At 36.6% G+C, this 22,341-nt stretch overlaps 1 protein-coding gene across 1 annotated transcript; it reads left to right on the top strand.

The window, feature by feature from the left end:
- Nucleotides 1–233: 233 nt before the first annotated feature.
- On the top strand, nt 234–10,856 carry Smp_134010.1 (putative zinc finger protein; the record flags this gene model as incomplete). Its single annotated transcript, XM_018795357.1, has 8 exons — nt 234–290; nt 333–549; nt 2,578–2,824; nt 5,780–5,850; nt 5,885–5,971; nt 7,397–7,573; nt 8,137–8,242; nt 10,573–10,856. Exons 2-8 carry the CDS (start codon nt 469–471, stop codon nt 10,854–10,856), a joined length of 1,053 nt encoding a protein of 350 aa, XP_018649678.1. The 5' UTR covers nt 234–290; nt 333–468.
- Nucleotides 10,857–22,341: the final 11,485 nt, after the last annotated feature.

Here is a 22,341-nt window from a genome sequence, read left to right as displayed (position 1 = left end):
GTAAAATACGATAAAAAAACAAAATGTTCCAAACTGAAACCGGTTTGGGAAAAATCTCGGCGAATGAATTTGAAGTAAACCCAAAGAGAGTTAGTTTAAGATATTGTGGATTAACTTTTAACCTCACTAACAGGTTCTCTGTACATTTATTCATTATAAATGTACTTTTATTTTTTATATTGTAAGTCGTTCCATGAACAAGCAGTGTAAACTTCCTGGTTAAATGAAAGTTCAAGGTCATTGGTACACCAGCGTACTAATCCGTGCTTTTACACTGTTGGTTATTGTCGGTAAGTGTCGTCATTAAGCGTACATGTGTTTTATGTCTTTAGTCAGTGATCGAGTTACTTTCCTGTTTTTTTTTCTAGATTCTTATTAACTGGGTGTTTCGCTAAAATCTTAACGCACATCCAAAATCAACGTGGTCGTGGAATAAATACCTACCTATTAACAGTTTGGAATTTTGAAATGATAAAAGAACTGAGTGCTTCTGATGATGAGTCTGAGCCTCTGAAAATTGAGAGCTTGTGCACTAGATGCTTACAAAACGTAAGTGTTTGCTATATATATTGTATAACGGTAAAGTTACGATCGTCACCTTACCGAAAATGAAGATAAATAATGATTCAAAGTATTATTTGTTTTCATTTTCACGGAAATTTCTCAATCACTTATTAGAAACATGGTGAAAACCATTCATCATAAGTGGCCTAGCGCTAAATCCTGTTCAGTTAGTCTAATTCTTTCCTACAATAAGTTTCCCAATGTTAGTGATCAGAAGAATATTCGGATCTAACAGTAATATATTTTTGCATTGTATTTAAATGTCACTATTCAGTCCATTTTTATGTTTTCAATTGCGTTGTGCACACGAAGGGCAAGTTTTTTCTAAACGCCATCAACTGTCGCTCAGATGCCAAGAGAACAGTTCTTAAATGTTTTTACTTAAACGCGGATCTAATAAGATTATACAAGATAAAGAATAGTTGGATTAAAGGACAGTAATAAATTTGTCTAGTAAATTTTATAGAAGTTCTTGGTAGAGGTCAAATAAAACAAGGTATTACTAGTCGGTATAAATACCAAATGAAAGGTCATCATAAACTATCACAAATGTAAGCCATAAAACCCTCTGTGAGGTAATATGTGGTTATGGGCTTTTATAAAACTTCAGTCGATTATCTAAAGTCGTTTTTATTCAACTATATAGTGTTAGCGGAATATGCACATATCCCAGTATCTGATGTAGATTCAGATCACTTTCAGACTTTTGTTGTGGGGACAGAGTCAAGAGACTGTTAGTCCTTTTCATGTGAGCCTTTATGTGACTAGTCTTTTAAATGGGTTAACTAAGGGTGTGGACATGATTTCTTCCGATAGCAAGTTCCATAGGTTTAATGCTTCTTAGGCAAACCTGCATCCTATGAGTATTTTGCTTCTTGGCTTTCAAACTCTTCTGTAATTCCCTCTAAGTTGTCCTAGTCTGGTTAAAAAACGATCAAGTACGAAAAATTCATTGTCCCGTAAATCGAAAATAACACATCTTTGTCTTCAGCAATATATGGCTTGTCGAGTTGCAATGCACACATTTGTGTAAGTGGCTACAGCATTTGTCTTCTGTATTTTTTTAAAGAAAATTTGACTCGCCTTCCAAACACGAGCTTGTTACTACTATGATACTTTAAAATTAGACTGTACTAGGGGTATATAAAACTTGGTGAACATACACAAATGCTCTGGTACGGTCGAGGGTATAGAGAGTTAGATGTCCCTCTCGAAATGCCCTCACATAATCAGGAAGTCCTACTCACTGCCTTCCCACGGTAGGAGTGTTGTTAGCGAAATTGAGAGGACGAAAATCAAATGTCCAGTGCATTGTGTCATTGTACTATTTAAACTGGTATTATTCTAATTTGGTCACTTATTTACTCTGAAGAAGTGGTTTACATTAAGTGGTGATGTACTCCACATTAAAAAACCTGGTCAATTTTATGGATTATTAATTTGGATTTATAATCGTAGTACACGATTAGCAATTATTGGAAAGAATATTCTTCGTTCATATAATTGTGTTTTAGTATAATGGGAATTTTTCAGCGATTAAAGTAGTGAAACGTCAAAAATACAATTTTCTACTTATTGGGGTATGTCAGATGCTAGGATTTTCAAAAATCTGAAATTTTACATATTAAGTGAAGATATTGATATGAACCACTTTTATAGATCTTATAAATTGCTATCTCAATTAGTTGTTAAATTGCATTATCAGCTTGCACGTTCCCATGTAGCTAAATATGAGTAGATTTTAGACCGTAACATATGCTACTCAATATTTTCTCTCAATTATGTTGACTAATTTCAGTCGGTTCCAAAATCAAGAGGTGGTTTATTGAAGCTTATTTATATACTACCATTAAAATGGATAGTACTTGATACTTGCTCAGACTCGAGATTACATGTCATCCTTTATTGTGTAGAAAAGATGCTTCATTAGCCATTGAATTCTTCGATGTAATTATTTGCCTATTTCACTGTCTAAAGAGTCAAGCTTACGATTTTTTATTTTGGTGATTTTAGGGCACAACGATTCTTATGTTAACAAAAATTTCATATTTTAAAGAGGTTGTCATCTCATCCTTCAGTTGTCCTCATTGTGGTTATGAGAATCGGTCTCTTATGCCAGCTTCACAAATTCAAGATAAGGGACAACGTATAACACTCAAAGTTAACAACGTGAAAGATATGAACAGACGTGTTGTTATACCAGTAGGTTCAACAGTGAGCATTCCTGAATATGATTCCTCATTTCCTTTTTCTGATGGAGGTTAGTCTTACCACTATTCCTACCTACATTTTAATACATTTACATGTATGCTTGTTTTGTTATTTTGTTCTTAGCTCTTTTAAAAACAGTAATTAGCCGAATAAACTCGTACGGATCAAATTCATCCCTCATTCGGTGGATAATGTGTATTTATCAGTATGATAATGTTGATTAGGCTGAAGCTTAATAGGACTTGAATTCATTGTTTAGTTATTGATCTCTTGAGATTCTTATCCTATCATTGTTCAATCTCGTGTTCAATATTTTCTACATAAACTAGTGTATTTGTCACCCATAAGAATAATTTTTTTTTATTATTATTAGCTTTATTCAATATTATATTATTTGGTACAAAATCTAATTCTCAGCATAAAGTATTTCAACATGTTTACGTTTCTTATTTCTTCGTTGCTCCTGACGATAAATATTCAGTGATCGCCAGTTAGATGTCAGCAGTTCAGTCAATCGACATATGAATAATGTATATTCTTTTTGCTGCATGTTTCCAGCAAACACGATATCTCTGATTAGGCCTTTTGTAACCTTTACAACGAAAGGTACAGTTTTCAGAAACGCATCTGAATAGGTTGTGTGCTTAATAGCCATAATGATGTATTAAAACAAACAATATTAGATAACTTGTTGAAATATATAGATGACAGGAACAAGTAGCCCAGATGTTTAAGCAGGCCGCCATACATACATCGAACATACTCTGCAAGCAAAAGACCACTGCATAAATTTAATAGTTAACTTCTCAGATAAAAAATACAACTGTATGATATTCACTCAAAGAACACGTTAAGTTCATTCATCGGTTTTTAGGTTAACGTTAATCCAAATAATTCTTGAACATGCACTTAAACCTGGTGAAATTCTTCCCTGCCGTAGCACATGCTGCAGAAAACTAACCGGTGTTTTTAATTCATCTAGTAATCATTTCCTGATTTTAATTCTAATTAACCTGAATAAACTACTGAAAAATAGGGAGATATGAAGTGTATCAAATGACCTATATTTTAAACTGTATAGCTCCTACCACAGCTTGTCTTCGTAACGATAAAATCTGGGTAATTCACATGGTGTTCAGTTGGTTGATTGTAAATCGTGATCATGTGATCTTTATCAAAACAAGGTGTTCGGGAGTAGGCTTTTTAACGCTATATTGACTGTCGTTACTGCCCTGTATCAATCTACACCTGTAAAGCATGACCTCTTAAATTCGGGAGATATCCATAGGTTGCAATTATATGATGAGGCGTGGCAACTTGGACCGAAACATAATTGTTCTAGAAGCTATGGTGATGATGGTTAATTGACACCTGTTATTTGTTACAACAGGTTTTATTTGATACATATCAGTCCTAAATGGAATTCTCATCCCATTTAGTAAAATCGAACGCCTAATGAGAAACTACATGTTTTAGCTGTACGTTTATACTTAAGATTCAGTAAGATTAATGGTCTTTTAATATCATTTCACAAGTGAATACAACTTGTATAAAGCTTATATTTTGTACTAAGTTACACTGTTTGTGTAAGCCAACTTCACGCATTACCGACCAGTTTGAACCTGAGTTATTAAGAGACAGGTTGAAATAGAACTTAGCATGTGTGTGTGTTAAATACGTAGATCACAAAGTCAATTCATATGCGCTTACCGTCCTGTTTACATGTCGGTCAGTCAATGATATGCAAAGTAGAAGCTGGCACATATGTGCATTGGTTCAAGTTCCCACATCCCATTAGCACAATCAGATGAAATTGTCAGGACAAATCCCAGTCTAGTAGAGGTAGTGTAGAACAAGACTATGGGCAAAAAGATTTTTGGAAGAAATTGCAAAGCTTTTATGTGGTACGTATACAAAGCCTTCTCCATAAGTGAAGGAATTTGGCAGAAGTCAACTGAGACTTCGTCAGACACCAACCTACTTGGAATGAGGGAACTTCTAAGTGATCAAAACACTCAAATACTTCACTTCTTGTCACTGATTCAGACGTTGACGCAAAGCAGTCTTGAAACAACACTTCATTTAAAGGGAGAGAAATATCCTAAGCTATTTTCATTCTTAAGACGGTCGTAGGACTACATTATTTTAGTGTCTTTACCACATAGGACTATCATCTGTATATTATAAGTCAACAAATAAACCTGGTAGGATATCGATTCCTGAAAAGTCAAACTTTAAGATGGTTACCTCTAAAAGAATGTCTATGAAAAAAGTGGAAAAAGCAAACTTCACTTACAATCAACCTATTTAAACGCCCCCAAATGCCCTGGTACGGTCGAGGGTAGGGAGAGTTAGATATCCCTCTCGAAATGCTCTCACATGATCACGCCTATACAACCACTGCCAAGAAATTCCTACTCACTGCCTTCTCACGGTAGGAGTGTTGTTTACGAAATTGAGAGGACGAAAATCGAATGTCCGGTGCTTTAACCGGGTTGGTGGACACGGAGGACACAGCTAGAGGAATTGGAAAACCCTGATTCCAAACCAATGATGCATGTAGGCTCCAGGATCCTGAGAGACTAAATGTCGTACGAACTTATTGTTGGTGATCGGCTACCATGGGACTGCATCTCGTACCGTTGCTCTACTGCCTTATGGGCTATACCTGTAGGTTAAATGCTCGGAGAGTGGCCCCATAAGAAAACTACCTACTTTGTTTTAGGCGTGTTGGTAGCATTTCAACTCTCATACAAATCCAGTGACGAAGTGTGGCGCATATGTATTTTGTGTCTCCTTGCCCCAGTATTGTTTTCAAAAAATAATAACGATAATGATCTATGTGAACTAATTCAGAGACCCACTGGTCATGATTACGAAGTCGTCAATTAAGGTGCTTCTAAAATCCATCAGCAACATCCTATTAACGCATGTCTAACTTTATTAGTGATTATATTTCTATGACCTGCTATTTCTTTTTACATATTTCCTGTAATTTTTTTAGTTGTATCAACAATTGAAGGAATTATAACAGGATTTGTAGATAATCTGAATAGTTTACAACCTGAAAGAAAGGTATGTGTCATATCAGTTTCAATTACATTCATAGGAGAGTCAACCTGATTTAGCGTTGAAAATTGAGAAATTCATCGAGCAGTTGCGTACTTTGATAAAGGTGGACAAGCCATTCTCACTTGTAAGTACAGTAGTTTTCTATTAATTGATTTCATGTCAATAGTTGTCAACTCCTTGATATCCTACTTTTCTAAAAAAAACCAGTGGTACCCTTTATTAATTACATAATAGTGTTACAGAATGTAGATGTAGTGTACCATTACCTTCGTGTACTCCGATTTCACACAGTCAGATATTATCACCAGTCTTCGGAAAAGTGTAACTTTAAACCGTGTGTAAGAATTTAACTTGGTTACTAAGTTACAGTGAATTAATTAAATAAATGTGTTTAGTTTTATTGAGCTTCATATGACAGTTAAATAGAACCAGTCACCGTACTGATCAACTACATAGTGGCATTTAGGTTAAAATATGAAATAAATTGAATTATGTAAGTTCGTCAGTTGCCTGTCACCGTCTTATTTATTTATTTATTTATTTGAACATATAAATATTGGTAGAAGAAGACACCAAATACACATGCGCCACACTTCGTCATTGAATTGTATGAGCACTGAAATACTAACAAGACGCTTAAACCGAAGCAGGTGGTTTTCTAATGGAGCCACTCCTACAGGTATGATCCACAAGGTAGTAGAACAACGTTACCAGATGCAGTCCCATGGTAGCCGGTCACCAACAATAAGTTCATACGACATTGGTTCTTTCAGGATCCTGGAGTCTACGTGCATCATTGGTTTGGAATCATGGTTTTCCAATTCCTCTAGCTGTGTCCTCCGTGTCCACGAACTCGGGTAAAGCATCGGACATTCGATTTTCGTCCTCTCAATTTCGTAAACAACACTCCTACCGTGAGAAGGTAGTGAGTAGGATTTCCTTGGCGGCGGCTGTATACGCGTCGCCCCCAAATGCCCTGGTACGGCCGAGAGTGGGGAGAGTCCGCTCTCCCTCTCCAAATACTCTCACATAGCCCGCGTATATAGCCTCTGCCAGGTAAGTCCTACTCACTGTCTTCTCGTGACGGGCGTGTTGTTTACGAAATTGAGAGGACGAAAAGTGAGTGTCCGGTACTTTAACCGGGTTGGTGGACACGGAGGGTCCACCTAGGGGAGTTGAAAAACCCTGATTCTGAACCAGTGGTGCACATGAGCTCCAGTATCCTGAGGGAACAAATGTCGAATGAATCAATCGTTGGTGACCGGCTACTATGAGACTGCATCTCCGTAAGATGCTCCACTGCCTTGTGGATTATACCTGTAGGTTAAAGGCTCCATAAAAACCACCTGCTTCGGTTTAGGCGTGTTGGTAGTATTTCAGTGCTCACACAAATCCAATGACGAATTGTGGCGTATATATATCTGGTGTCACTTTGTACCAATATTTATGTGTTTAAATAAAAATACATAAAATAAATAAGTGACATATATTTCTTAAGTTGAAATAATTTACCCTCATTGTTTAATACATTCAACTTTTAATTCTTTAGGTTATAGATGATCCATCAGGAAATGGATTCATTGAAAATTACTTAGCTCCAAATGACGACCCACAAATTGAGATTGAAACATATGTACGTACTCCAGAGCAAAATGAATTACTTGGTCTTCAAGCTCAACCAGTTGAAGAAGTGGATAACTCATCTGACTCTAAAACAATCCAAAAAGTAAGTTATTACCTTTGTCAGATTTGTGATATTTTGAGTAGTTTTAACATTTCAGTTAATTTATTATTTTCATAGTTGAAATCATGAGTCAATTGAAGCTAGACCACCTTGGAAAACGTGGAAGCACTGGGCAGTCGTTTCGTCCTATTACGGGACTCCTCAGCAGTGCGCATCCACGATCCCGCACTCGCGAAATAGGAGTTCAACCAAGTCTGTTGTAGAGATATCAACTCACTGAAGACAATTGGTGAACGGTTGCTCAAACATCGTGGATTGGTTGAAGTTAGACATTAACACCGTTGGAGGCCGGCTCAGTGGTCTATTGGTTAAGCGCTCTGGCGCGAGACTGGTAGGTCGTGGGTTCGAATCTCGCGAGTGCGGGATCGTGGATGCGCACTGCTGAGGAGTCCCATAATAGGACGAAACGGTAGTTCAGTGTTTCCAGGTTTTCCATGGTGATCTAGCTTCAAACGACTCAGGATTTCAACTATGAAAATACTGAGATATCCACAAAACCCCTTCTGATCGATAATTTATTATTATTATTGTTATTATTATTATAGGAATCAAATAGTGAGACCTCAAAAATCGAAAAAGATGAAGTTATGTCTTTGAACGTCAACTGTCCATCGTGCAATACACTTACTGAAAATAAAATGAAAGTTGTTGGTAAGTGTTTTTATAACTTTCATAAATATACAAAAGTAATGAGTTAGATAGAAAAGGAAAGCAATTTTCTAACCTAAATGGATTGAGCTTCTAACTAACTACTACTTATACCCTTAGTGCTTATCTATTCTAAATAACATTATAATCGAGCTGAACCGCGACTATCGTAACCAATGGTTGGAGACTCTGGGTGACATGGCTCAGAATCGATCACAATGACACAGGTGTATACACTTTTTATCTTCCCTTAAACCTTGAGATTAAAATTGCTTCATATCTGTCTTCTTTCCTATACTATATCCTTTTATGCAATCTTTCTTTTATATATTACCACTAATAAATTAACTACTTCTACGAATCCGGTGTTCATCTTGTTGTCCTAACGAGGTATGGCAACTTTGACCGATGCACATATGTGCTTGGTCCTACGTTGTAGCTGACTGACTGAATCGAGCTGAACGATACAATGAAAAGTAAATACTGAAAATGTATTGCTACTGCGCAATGTGAAATTCATGTTGAAATATTTAGACACAAAACCATCTGTTAATTAAACGTAAAAGCTTTAATAATTTTTTTTATTAAGTGTTATATTATAGGTTCATTTAGCATTCTAATGTGGTATGGCAACTCGAACTGATGTACGTACGTACGAAGTTCTACGTTGTGACTGACTGACTGAATTCCCACCTAGTAACAATGTCATTTTTTACTGACCATCAAGCCCATTGATTATACGAATTACAACACTAGTGACACTTTATAGTTTTGAGAACTGCTGTATACAAATTTTAATAATTTGTTGAATGATATTTCAAATTGATAGGGATTCTCACCCATAATCCTTTTCTTTCTACTAACAAGAGTTCCACCTCATTAACCCTCAACTGCATTATAGGTGGACGTTGATGGTCAACACCTCCGTCTGCTGCAAAGTAGCTTTTAGTATTAGTTTACTTTTTAGGTGGCGGTCATGTGCCATCGAAATGTAATCAAACATATTTGGCTCAAATTAGACTAACCATCTCTCTTGTTTAAGGTGAAAGAAATCTCCACCATCTAAATACCAGCGACAGATAAACCAACACAAATTCTACCTCTATGCCATTTATGCCTGTAATTGATCGATTTCTTTATAATAAATGGGAGATGTTGAGGTTTACCCATATCAATATTGCAACTTATTAAGATTTCCACGGCAAAAATACTTATAATTTTGATGCTATGTTTGACGAGATTACGTGATCACCTGATCACAAAGGATCAGCAACACAACGACAGATAAGCTAACTATTTCAATGCGTCCCAGCCCTTCTAACTAGAGGGAGAAGACCAGGTTCAGATGAGGGAAAGGTATATTCCACAAGCTGTTAAAGGCACGAGTAAACAATCACACAGTTGAAACATAGATATACTGCATTAAAAGATCCTTGGTAAACGTCACAAAAAGCGTATTAAAAGAGGCAACGAATCAATAACACTTGGGGTCCTTTCAATTGGGAAATACAATCTGAAGGTAAATGTGAGTGCCTTTTGCGCGAAAACAAGAAATCCAAATATCCAAAATAAAATTACAATACTAAGACGTTTACCAAGTGATTTCTGGGGATCTAGCATCGCCAATATTTGTCACTTATTCCTTTGGGTTACTTTGTCCTATAAAGCACTGGATATGCTATGACGTTTGCTTAATCCGTTGTATTTACTTAAGATATGAAGGAACCGTTAATTATTTTCATCTGCTCTCTTCTTACTTGCATTGTGTTGTCATCGTTAAGGTATCATACTGTCTTAGTCGTTTGAATTATCCAACCACGTTCGTTTGGCTATCGCTTTGAAAGTATTTTTCATCATTCCCATATTAGACCATAGCAATTACAGATTACAACAGTCATCAGATCAAAGCGTGATATAACCCCATTTAATCAATAATTGTTGATTTGGAAACTCTTAGTTGGGATTTCTCAAAACTAACTCCAACCCACTTACGTTTTTAATCTCTTTGTAGGTTTTCTACATTGCCGTATACATTTTCTCTTCGTTTAGCCATCGCATACTTCCAATGCTTTTCCATCTAGTGTCGTTATGTTAACCAGCCCATTGTTAGTCTGTTACATATATTGGAAGCGTACAGGATGATTTAGATATACTTGTTCACTGAAACTATCCCTTTAGATAATTGGAGAAATCTTTGACAATTTCAGATTGCTATTTTACATCATGGTATCTCTGCTTGTTTGTTTTGACGAGCTGTTTGGGTATTTCATTTTACTGTAGTGATAATTTGGAGGCACAACATCTATTTTATTTCACCATGTCTAACTTTACAGATATTCCTCATTTCAAAGAGGTAATACTGATGGCAATCAACTGCCCAGTATGTGGTTTTAGGGATTGTGAAGTTAAGTCCGGTGGTGGAGTCTCACCAAAAGGCAGACATTACAAACTACGAATTACAAATATATACGATTTATCACGGGATATTTTGGTGTCCGAAACTGCAGCTGTGAAAATACCCGAACTTGATTTCGAGTCTATGGGTGGTACTCTTGGTGGGAGATTTACAACAATCGAAGGTCTTTTAGTGGCCATAACCAAACAAGTTAGTTTATGAATGTATTTTTGTGAATTTTTCGTATGTCCTGTGGTAATGAATAGTAAATGTAACATTTAGTAATAATTAGTCATCACTAAGTATCGAATGGTTTTCGTTGTTGGTTAATTTTATTGTTGCAAATCAATGGTCTAGATAGTTGTGGAGTCACACTTGATCATAATAAGTTTTCTTTTCCTTCCCAGTGTCCTTCCTGTCTCTTCCGTTAAGGTTTTCAACGTTCTAACTCCTTCCGATTTCGTCAATATACTTTACTCGATAAAGTCACTGGTATGGAGAGCTAATCAGAAGTAGCCTAATAAGGTCAATTGATAGCAATTATATGTGACTATTTGTGCATTTTATTCGATAGCCCAATACACTTTCTCGCTCAATGTGATCATTTGAGGTGTTAGCGCATAGCACACTTTGTATTAGTATCAGACTTTTGGACACCACCCATCACAACAGTCACCATTCCAATTAATGTACGCACATTGTTTCTAACCCGACCGTTGCTGCTACCTTGACGTGGTGGTCGGGCTTGCATATCGTAATGAACCAATCGAGCTATACTGGCTGGAACAATCGTTCCTCAAGGTCCTACCATGCCAGACAGGTCGGTTGAAGAGCGGTAAGACTGAAAGAAGCAAACCCAAGGTCCGAAGGCGAAGTCGTACTGCCGACTGTACAGAGGTGTGACAGCAGTAAGGCGTTTCCTTCAGACAACCAGCATAACAGCGATGATGCTTTCCCACAAGGAGGGGTGCGTTTAGAAAAGATCGACCCTAAAAATGCACACCTCGCCTTATCCCACGGATATCCGTCTCCGGCGGTAAGGTCCTCTAAAGAACGGAGCTAACACATCAAAAATCCCTCACAAAAAAGCCGTGCGTGACCGGCCTCAAGCAGTTGTCCCTTGTGCACTGCGGCCACTCAGTTAAATAAATCTCAGAAAACAAATGTAAGTTATTATCTTGTAACTTCATAAATTCACTAGGTAAATATTTATATATTTAATTATTACAGTTAGTCAGTACTAATCCTTTTATCGTTGGAGATAGTAGTTCTGCAGAAGAGACAGCAGGCAGATTGGGATCAATCATCAATGAAATAAAAGAGGTTAGTTTTATATATGTATTCGTCAGTTACATTCAATTATTATAATATTTCACTGTGTGCTATAAACTTTTGTATGACACCAAATACTGTATGAAGTTTATGTACAGTAAACCAATACATATAAACTGTCAGGTTCATAAATCATTTCTGATTAGTCCTTTAAATATCAATATTATATAATTAACATTGTAATAAGTCGCTTAAGCCCCCAAATGCCCTGGTACGGCCGAGAGTGGGGAGAGTCCACTCTCCCTCTCCAAATGCTATCACATGGCCACGCGCATATAGCCCCTGCCAGGGAAGTTCTACTCACTGCCTCCTCACGATAGAGGTGTTGTTTACAAAATTGAGAAGACGAAAATCGAATGTCCAGCGCTTTAACCGGGTCGGTGGACACGGAAGACACAGCTACCATGAACCCGAGAAAGGACAGAAAATTGAATTTCTAACATTTTGCAGTTTAGTTTAAGTCGTTTCTTCAGAGGATAAATATAAATTATTGTTTATCATTGTTTTTATTCTAATTCTAATCTAAAAATCATCAAACTGTAAATGATGATTAAACAAGGAGGGGGGGTTTGTGGAAGGGGTTTCGTGGATATTATAATAGTTTTAATAGTTGAGATCATGAATCAATTGGAATTAGATCACCATGGAAAACTTGGAAGCACTGGACGGCCGTTCCATCCTATTGTTGGACTCCTCAGCAGTGCCCATCCACGATCTAGGTTTTCCATGATGGTCTAACTTCAATTGATTCATGATTTCAACTATTAAAATTTTCTTTTTATTTATTATATCACTCCTTTTGATAATATTAAAAAATTATATTTTAGATTACATCCGGTAATAAACTCAATATACTATTCGAATTAAATGATCCTGCCGGTAATAGTTATATTCAGGTAAGAGTAAACTATGAGTTAATTATGATTTCATATTATTCTATATATCTGATATGCTTGATGCTAATTACGATTCTCGGCAAACGAACGAAGGTCAATGATACAGTGACACAATAGGCTAATCTAATCCGTTGTCCTAGGCCCCACTAATTAGAGGAAGAAGTCCAAGACGAAGTAGGGGAAAATATATTCTGTAAGCAACCGAAGTACAAGCAATCACAATAGGAAGAAACCAAACGTATTTATACAGTATAAAGTTGTCCTTGGTAAGCATTACAAAATAGCACACTAAAAATATACAACAGACCAATAGCGTTTAAGGTATTTCCAAGTGGGAAATACGATTCGAAGGTGAAAGGATCGCTTGTGGCGCGAAAACAAGGAAATCCAAAATTTCAAAATAAAATTACAAAATTAAGTCATTTACCAAGTAAGTTCTGGGGATTTAACATCCCCAACAATATCGAAATTGTGCTGATGATGAGGTATGATAACTTGGACCTATGCATATATGTGCCTGGTCCTACGTTGTACTTGACTGACTATATATTAAAATATGGGTATTTATTTTGTAAAATGATATACACGTCTAATTTATACAACAATTCACTTTTAAAAAAAAACAGATCTGTTAAATTTTATAGTTGAATTCATGGGTCCAGTGAAGCTTAGTATTTGACCACAGACGCCTTAGAAATATTGCTCGCATCTCCTGGGATCACCGGGTAAGTATTAGTGAGGTTAGACACAGAGTATTAGGGAATGATGATAAATCAGTTGATGAGGTTAGGAATCTTCATCGACTGAGATAGTTGAGCCATGTGTTACGTATGCTTGAACACCGATTCCACGACGCGCTATGCTGACTAGTATTGGGGATGGTTGGAAGAGAGTTAGGGGCGGACAAACCAAAACATGGCATCAATGCTTGAAGTCATTAACTTCTAGTCTGAGTCATGTTGGTAGATGCAGAATACTTGGTTGGGGTCCGCGTGACTATCGTAACCAATGGTTGGAGACTCTGTGTGACATGGCTCAGAATCGATCACAATGGCGTAGGTGTATACACTCGTTGTCTTCCCTTAAACCTTAAGATTAAAATTACTTCATAACGTTCTTTCTTCCTATACTATATCCTTATATACAATCTTTCTTTTATATATTACCACCACTAAATTAACTACTATGAATTCGGTGTTGATCTTGTTGTGTTAATGAGTGAGGTATGACAACTTGGACCGATGCATATATCTGCCTGGTCCTATGTTGTAGCTGACGAACCGATACATTTACAGTTTAAACAAATATTATTTACAAGCTTCAAAATTAAACTATAACTGCAAGAGAAAAAAAACCCGATGTACTTGTTTCTGAAAGTTATAAACACCTTCAAAAGACAAGTAATTAAGAAAATTATGAGTTGTGTATTTTGTAAGGTATATACGACAAATTTATGAGTAAACCAAAAACTTATCAACAAGGTGATTGATTTAAATTTCATATGATTACTTCTCTGACTTAGGGTAACATTTGACAGATATCAGAAGGGGTTGTGTAAATATTTTAGTAATTTTATAATTGAATTCATGAGTTGATTGAAGCTTCCAGGTTTTCCATGGTGGTCTAGCTTCAGTGAAGTCAGTCAGTCAGCCAGCTACAACGTAGGACCAGGCACATATATGCATCGGTCCAAGTTGCCATACCTCACTCATTAGCACAACAAGATGAACACCAAATTCATAGAAGTAGGTAATTTAGTGGTGGTAATATATATAAGAAAGATTGTATATAAGGATATAGTATAGGAAAAAAGATAGATATGAAGCAATTTTAATCTCAAGGTTTAAGGGAACATAAAGAGTGTATACACCTGTGCCATTGTGATCGATTCTAAGCCATGTCACACAAAGTCTTCACTTCAAATGTATGTTATTAACTATATGATTAATCGATAATCATTATCATGTGGAGAAATAATAAATCTCTAAACTTTTGAGCCCCAAAATGCCTTGGTACGGCCGTGAGTGGATAGGACCTGCCCTCTCTCTTGAAATGCTCTCCCACGGCCACGCGTATACAGCCTGTGCTAGGAAAGTCCTACTCACTGTTTTCTCGTGGCATTGCTGTTCTTTATGAAATTAAGAGGATGAAAAGTGAATGTCCGGTGCTTAAACCGGGTTGGTGGACACGGCGCATCCACCTAGGGGAGTTGGCGAACCCTGATTCCAAACCAATGGTGTACATGGGCTGACTCCAGTATCCTGAGGAAATAAATGGCGTATGAATCAATCGTTGGTGACCGGTTACCATGATACTGCATCTCCTCACGATGCACGCCTGCCTTGTTGAGCAAACTTCTGGGTTAAAGGCTGCAGGTGTGGCCCCCTAAGGAAACTATCTGCTTCCGTTTGGGCACCTAGGCAGTATCACAGCCCTCACACAAATCAAATGAGATTTGTGTGGCGCATATGTATATAAAAACGTTTTGGGGACCGTGGTGAAATTTTCGGATATCTTCGTCATTGACAAAAGGAGTATACATTTTATAATCTAAAGAATTACTTATCTTTACTTTTCTTGATTAACTCATTATTATGAATAAGTGTTCTCATTAAGTTTAAATCTTAATTCCAACTAACTGACATAAATTTAGAGCCAATACTTATGCATTAGAGTTAGAAGCAAAAAAGAAAGGTTCAGATTACAAAGTTACTAGTATAGTGAACACAAGAACACAAGTGGGAACAATTGAATGTATATGAGTATAAAATTACAGAATATCTCACTAAAATCTGACAACCATATAGTAAACAGTGGATTTCTGAATTATCAACCAATTGTGTCAATCTTGATTGTTCCTTCTGTAAATATCAATCCATCGTCTCCGATTTTATTGTTTATGCAGTTCCATAGCTACTGTGTTGCGTTCCTGTTCTTTCCTTATCGATCTATTACTGAAATATATTCAATGCCTGACCATCATTATATATTACTTATATGGATATAAGTAACCCACACCACAGTAGGATCAATTTACTAGTGACCATTAAATGATACAATAAATAATGTTTAATTAGTAGTGTAGTGAACAAAAACACAAGTGGAAAGAACAATCGAATGTATTTGAGCGCAAAATTACAGACTGTCTCACTAAAATCTGATAACCATACAATAAACAGTTAATTTGCAAGCTATCAATCAATTGTCTCAATTTTGACTGTTCCTTCTGTAAATATCAGTCCATCGTCTTCGATTTTATCGTCCATGTATTTTCATACCAATTGCGTTTCTTTCTCGTTCTTTTCTTATCAATCTTCTACTGAACTATATTTTCTGCCTGACAATAATTATATACTACTTATATGGATATAAGTAAGCCATACTACACTAGTAAATTAAAATTGAGTATAGTTTCATCAATGTCATAAATGAAATAACTCTATTAGTCCCCATATTTGCACCATGTAACAGTTCGTTTTATTGGTAAATATTGTATATCAGTATTTTAAGAACACTTTCTGTATGTGCCGTATACCTGACGTAGTAACTGTTATAACATGTGAGTGCGTACGTGTGCTCTATTTGATATATGAACGTGCTGATCCCCTCCAATGAGAGAGTAGCAAATTATTGATCGGAGCAATGATACACAAAATCGTATGATCAGTCTTAAGTACTTGTCAGTCCTCAAAAGTTACCATTCACAATTCTCTTCGGGATACAACAGTAACTGTATCCATGTCTCCTTTTAATAAAAAAAATTGTCTGTCCACCTTTCTGATTTATAAGATTTTGGCAGTTGCATTTCATGTAAACTCTTCATACTTTCAAATTATTACCTGATTGTTTTCTTTTTTCTCTCTCAGAATTTATACGCCCCTGATCCAGATCCAGAATTAGAAATGATTGAATATGAACGAAGTGAGGAAGAAAATGAATTTCTTGGTTTAACAGATATGAAAACAGAAGACTATGAAACAACGGATACTTGAATGTTTTATTTTTTTTTTATGATTAAAATGCCGTCTTGATTATTTTGTGTATTTTTTTTTCTAAAAGAACCGGATACTAAATGGTTTTTTTGTCTTTTTTTAATAATAACAACTAATTACTAGGCTTATTTTATTGTGGCTTCGATTGAATAGTGATCAAATTGGCTTATGTTGATAAGTTACTTACTTACTGTAAGGAAGGCTCGTCGGTAGACTCTAGAAAGCCTTAAGAAGCCCAGGATGAGCCACAGACATTCCATCCAATTACTGCTAGGGGAATGTTCTAGAATGTCGACTTGTAGCTTCCCCATTAGATGGATTAGAATGACACCTATGTGCCTATTGGTTGACCGAAATGATGATTTACATTCAGCCAAAAACTATAAATACACGAGATTTCTGTGCTATATTTTGACATTGATTTGGGGAATAAACTTCCTACTTACTAGTCTTTTGTCTTCTCTTTTGCGACGTTGCGGGTTCTATCGTTCAAGTAGTCTAGTATTTTGCGGCATAGTAAGAATCAAGGCTCTAGATATAACACTTACGACTGTTACCCTTCGTGGAGGAGCATAGGCCGCTCACCAGCATTCTCCATCCAACTCTGTCTTGGGCAATCCTTTCCAGTTGTTATTCATCCTTTTCATATCTGCTTCTATATGTTGATAAGTTAGTGATAGCTATATTGACTGAAATGCTTGTTTTTCACATTTCTGTCACAATACAAATAACATTAAACCATGTAGTGCTCACGTTTGGTTCAAAGTGTAAATCGTTTTATGTTAAATGTCTTCAGATTGTGTTATGCCAGTCTTCCAACTTACGCCCTACACCAGTTAACATCGTCTTCGAGGTAATTGGTAGTTAGGCATATGTAATACATGTCCTTAGCTCTTGTGTTGGAGATTTATTGACCGATTTTCTTTATTTGTCTAAAACCATATGCCTAACCCCATTATCGCTCACCTGGTTATTCCGTTATACGCGGCCATTGCTTCGAAGGGATCTGTGTTCAAAAACCTACAGCCTATGAATGTCTTGTACATTCATAAACCATGTTTAGTGACAATAGAGTAAGACATAGTGGAACGAAGCGCAGTACATTTGTTTTTTAGTTAGTAGACCATGATCTCTTACTCCAAAAGTGATGCAAGTTGACAAAACTAAACTAGCTTTCTGAATCAGTGCCAAAATCTCATCAGACACCAACCCTCTAGGTTCGCTGAAACTTTCAAGATAAGGAAGGTGGCTAACACAACCACTTCACTCCTTATAATCAATTTAAATGATGATGGAAGTCTGTCCTTCAGCAACGTACATACGTTGTTGCTTGATGTAATCAAAAGACTACATCATATCAGCCTCTATCTAATCGGATTTAGTTAATTTATCAACCTTCCAGTGGAGGTCAATCCGTGAAGAGTTTATCTAGTTACATTGTCACTTACTAACAACTATATGCATAAATGAGTTTTCTTTGAACACCTGCAACACCGGTCCTTTTATTTCATAAATTAGAAGAGAACGACAAACATGCAGATTTAGTTAATTTAGTATCGGTTGTTTGAATCTTCCCGTTGATGTTTAGGATTGTAATAAACCAGTCTCGTATTGGCATATGTGCTCATTACTTTGTCACAAGCATTATAAGCAGAGGTGAATAGTGGGTAGCAGTGGAATCCAGGACCCGTCTTTCGCCCTATTTGGGACTCGTCGACACGAAATCTAGGATGCAGGTACGTTTATCTGATGGGTCCCAAATAGGACGAAACAAGTTTCGTTGATCCAACTGCTAACAGAATGCACACATAGTAATAAAGAACTGGTCAGTTACAGTCCTTAACGTGGATGGGAAGATTTAAACAACCAATCAAAATGAATTCAACTTTCGAACGCTTTTGTTGTGATTGACTAATATTTTAAAACTTTATAATGATATGCAAAGATGGATAGTGGCTAGGAAATTCATTACGAAAATCACTAAACAGTATCAAGAGACAACCCTTAGCTAAGAAAAGTGCATCTCATAATTGATGTTCACTCTGGGACTGACCAGTTGCAGTCCTAAACATCAATGGAAAGATTCAAACAAACGATACTAAGTGAATCCACTCCATTGCAAAAGCAAATGGCTATCAGGACTTAGTAGCTGAGTGGATAACGCAATGGTAATTGAAACGAAAGATATTGGGTTCGAGTACCAGAGTGAACATCAAATCTGTGATGCAGGTACATCCGGCTAACGAGTCCCAAATAGGACGAAACGCGCTTCAAGCTGGATTCCATTGCTAGCCGCTATCCATCTTTGCTTACCATGCTTGTGAATTAAGGTTATATCGAGGTAATACGCACAGTATGCACATATGCTAATTAGAGACTGACCATTTGCAGTCCTAAGCATCAATGGGAAGTTTCAAACAAACAATACTAAGTTTATAATGATATCTTATGAATGTAAGGTATGTTATTCGAAGCTAACCAACAGTGGTACATTAGGTTCGAATATTATTGGAAATGTAATTAGTAATATATACTGGTAGGCAATCACCAAAATTGATGAAGACTTGTATAAATGTATGTTTTTGACAATAATATTTAGGACATGGTTGATTTGAACTTTTACATGATTTATAGTAGGTACTTTTTATTGAACGATAGTTGGAAAGTTATTAAACTGTTCCCACTATTAAAGTGCATCTAATGGATTAAGTAAAAAGAAAGTCAAACTAGTTTGCTTATACGGATCAAAATTACTGGAAGTGGATATGTAAGGTTTAATTACCTCCAAATGCCCTGATACGGCCAGAGGTGGGGGGTGGCCAGTCCGCTCTCCCTCTCGAAATGCATTCACATGGCCGCGCGTATACAGACATTGCCAGGGAAGTCCTAATGTTATATACTTGTGGCCGAGTGGATGCCCTGTTGAATGTATGACGTGATAAGATCGCCAATCAGAAAACGGCGAAATATCGATCGGACCAATGATACACGGAAACCGTACGAGCAGTCTAGAGTACTTGTCGGTCCTGCTTTCTGCCTAGCCCAGCAAGTTAAGTCCAGAACATCCTCTGCGGTATGATTCATTAAATCTCAAACATACTGAGTTTCTATACCGGACTGACCACATCGTACCATAAAATAGAAAATAACATTTGTACAAGACTTAGCCAGATATGGCTGTGAATAAGGGAGATAGTAATTGGTAGACAGATCATAATTCAGGAATGGTAAATCATATAGAAGTAGTTTATACTTCAAAATAAAGCTTATAATAAGGGGGGCACGAATATGAATAGATTGGTAATTTAGCGATTATGCGATAAAAAAATGTGTACGCAGTATAAATAGATCCCAAATTTACCAATCATCGGGCCATAACACCTACTCACTGCCTTCTCACGGTAGGAGTGTTATTCACGAAATTGAGAAGACGAAAAGCGAATGTCCAGTGTGTGTCTACCGAGTTGGTGGACACGGAAGATCCAGCTAGGGGAATTGGAAAACCCTGATTCCAAACCAATGATACACGTAGACTCCAGGATCCTGAAAGGACCAATGTCGTATGAACTTATTGTTGGTGACCGGCTACTATGGGATTGCATCTTGTAACGTTGCTCTACCTGTAGGTTAAATGCTCGGAGAGTGGCTCCATAAGAAAACCACGTGCTTTGGTTTAAGCGTGTTGGTAGTATTTCAGCTCTCACACAAATCCAATGACGAAGTGTGGCGCATATGTATTCAGTGTCTCCTTGTATCAATATTTGTGTTCAAATAAATGTTTTATTAATTACTGAAAACCGTAAACATTCTTCTTTACCAAAGATATCAGATGTTATTCTTGGCTCTTCATTTCTACTTTATTTATGTTTATATTTCAGGAGTACATGTCTATATTATTATAATGAATGATACAAAATTTATGAAAATAGTCAAAAGGCTATATGAAACAAGTAGAAACAATTATGCAAATAAGCAAAGATGGATAGTGGCTAGCGATGGAATCCAGGACGCGCTTTTCGTCCTATTTGGGACTCGTCAGTTGGATGCACCTGAATCTCAGAGCTGATTATCACTCTGGGGCTCGAACCCAGTACCTTTTCCCTTCAAACGCCATCGCGTTATCCACTTTGCTAGTGAGTGCTGATAGCCACTTGCTTGTACAATGAAATGAAGTTTAAATTCACAAGGACGAAACACTCGTCCTGGATTCCACTGCTAGCCAGTATCCATCATTGCTGATAATGCTTGTGAATTAAGGCTATATCGAGGCAATTTACACAGTATACACATATGCCAATAAGAGACTGATCAATTACAGTCTTAATCATAAATGGGCAGACTCAAGTAAACAATACCTATAGAATTTATAGGTTCCTTTCATTTATTTTCAACTATTGAACTATTCACTGAATGTTGACTGTTTTTTTCTTCATATCTGGAATAATACAGAAAAACAGACCTGTATTTCTGACGGGTATAAATGTTTGTAATAGTCTAATCTCCATCCATCTTTGGTCTCATTATGTAAGTGAATGATGTAATCATCGTGTAGTCAGTGATATGTTCGCGACACTCCGCTTTAGAATTTAGTCTTTTGTGTATTAAATTACCTTAATTGACAAGCTGGTAGTGTTTTTATAGTTGAAATTAAGAGTCAGTTGAAACTAGACCACCATGGAAAACCTGGAAACACTAGGCGGCTGTTTCGTCCTATTGTGGGACTACTCAACAGTGCGCATTCACGATCCTGCCTCACGAGATTGGAACCCAGGACCTATCAGTCTCGTGCGTTAGCACTTAACTGCTGAGAAGTCTCAAAATAGGGCGAAACGACTGTTCAGTGCTTTCAGGTTTTCCATGGTGGTCTAGCTTCAATTGACTTATGATTTCAACTATAAAAATTACAGAAATCTCCACAAAAAACCCTTCTTCTAGTGCAGTTTTAATCATTTTATTTACAGTTCAGCTAGCCACCGTACATCTTTGCTTATATTGCTTATGGCTTAAGCCTATATCGAGGCAATACACATAGTATGCAGATATGCCAATAAGAGACTGATCAATTGTAGTCCTAAACATCAATAGGAAGATTCAAGTAGATAATACCAAGTGAATTTCAAGTTCAGCTTGCTTAGGTATTTCTTAGGAACGTAATTTGATAAGTCGTCCATCATCTGTGTGATATATTATAGTAATCTGTTCATCATCTAGATACTGTTAAAGCACCAAATACTGCTAACGTATTTACTTCACATATTCACTTCACACATTAGTGCCTGTAAATAATTAAATTCATGAGATAGTAGTAAAAGAAGATTACAAGCCATCTTTGTCATAGTATTCTAATTTGAATTACTGCTCAAGTGCTTAAGTGTTTGGTATCCCATGTAATATATAACTAATCTGAGTGCTAAGTTCAGTACAAGAAACCAAAACTTATGTATTTGATTATTGAAGATTAGCTTACTGTAGTTTCCTCAATATATA

Source organism: Schistosoma mansoni, chromosome 2 (genome assembly GCF_000237925.1).
Source record: "Schistosoma mansoni strain Puerto Rico chromosome 2, complete genome".
NCBI classification, from domain to species: domain Eukaryota; kingdom Metazoa; phylum Platyhelminthes; class Trematoda; order Strigeidida; family Schistosomatidae; genus Schistosoma; species Schistosoma mansoni.
The sequence above is the reverse complement of the archived record's forward strand: the minus strand, read 5'-3'. Positions and strand labels throughout refer to the sequence as shown.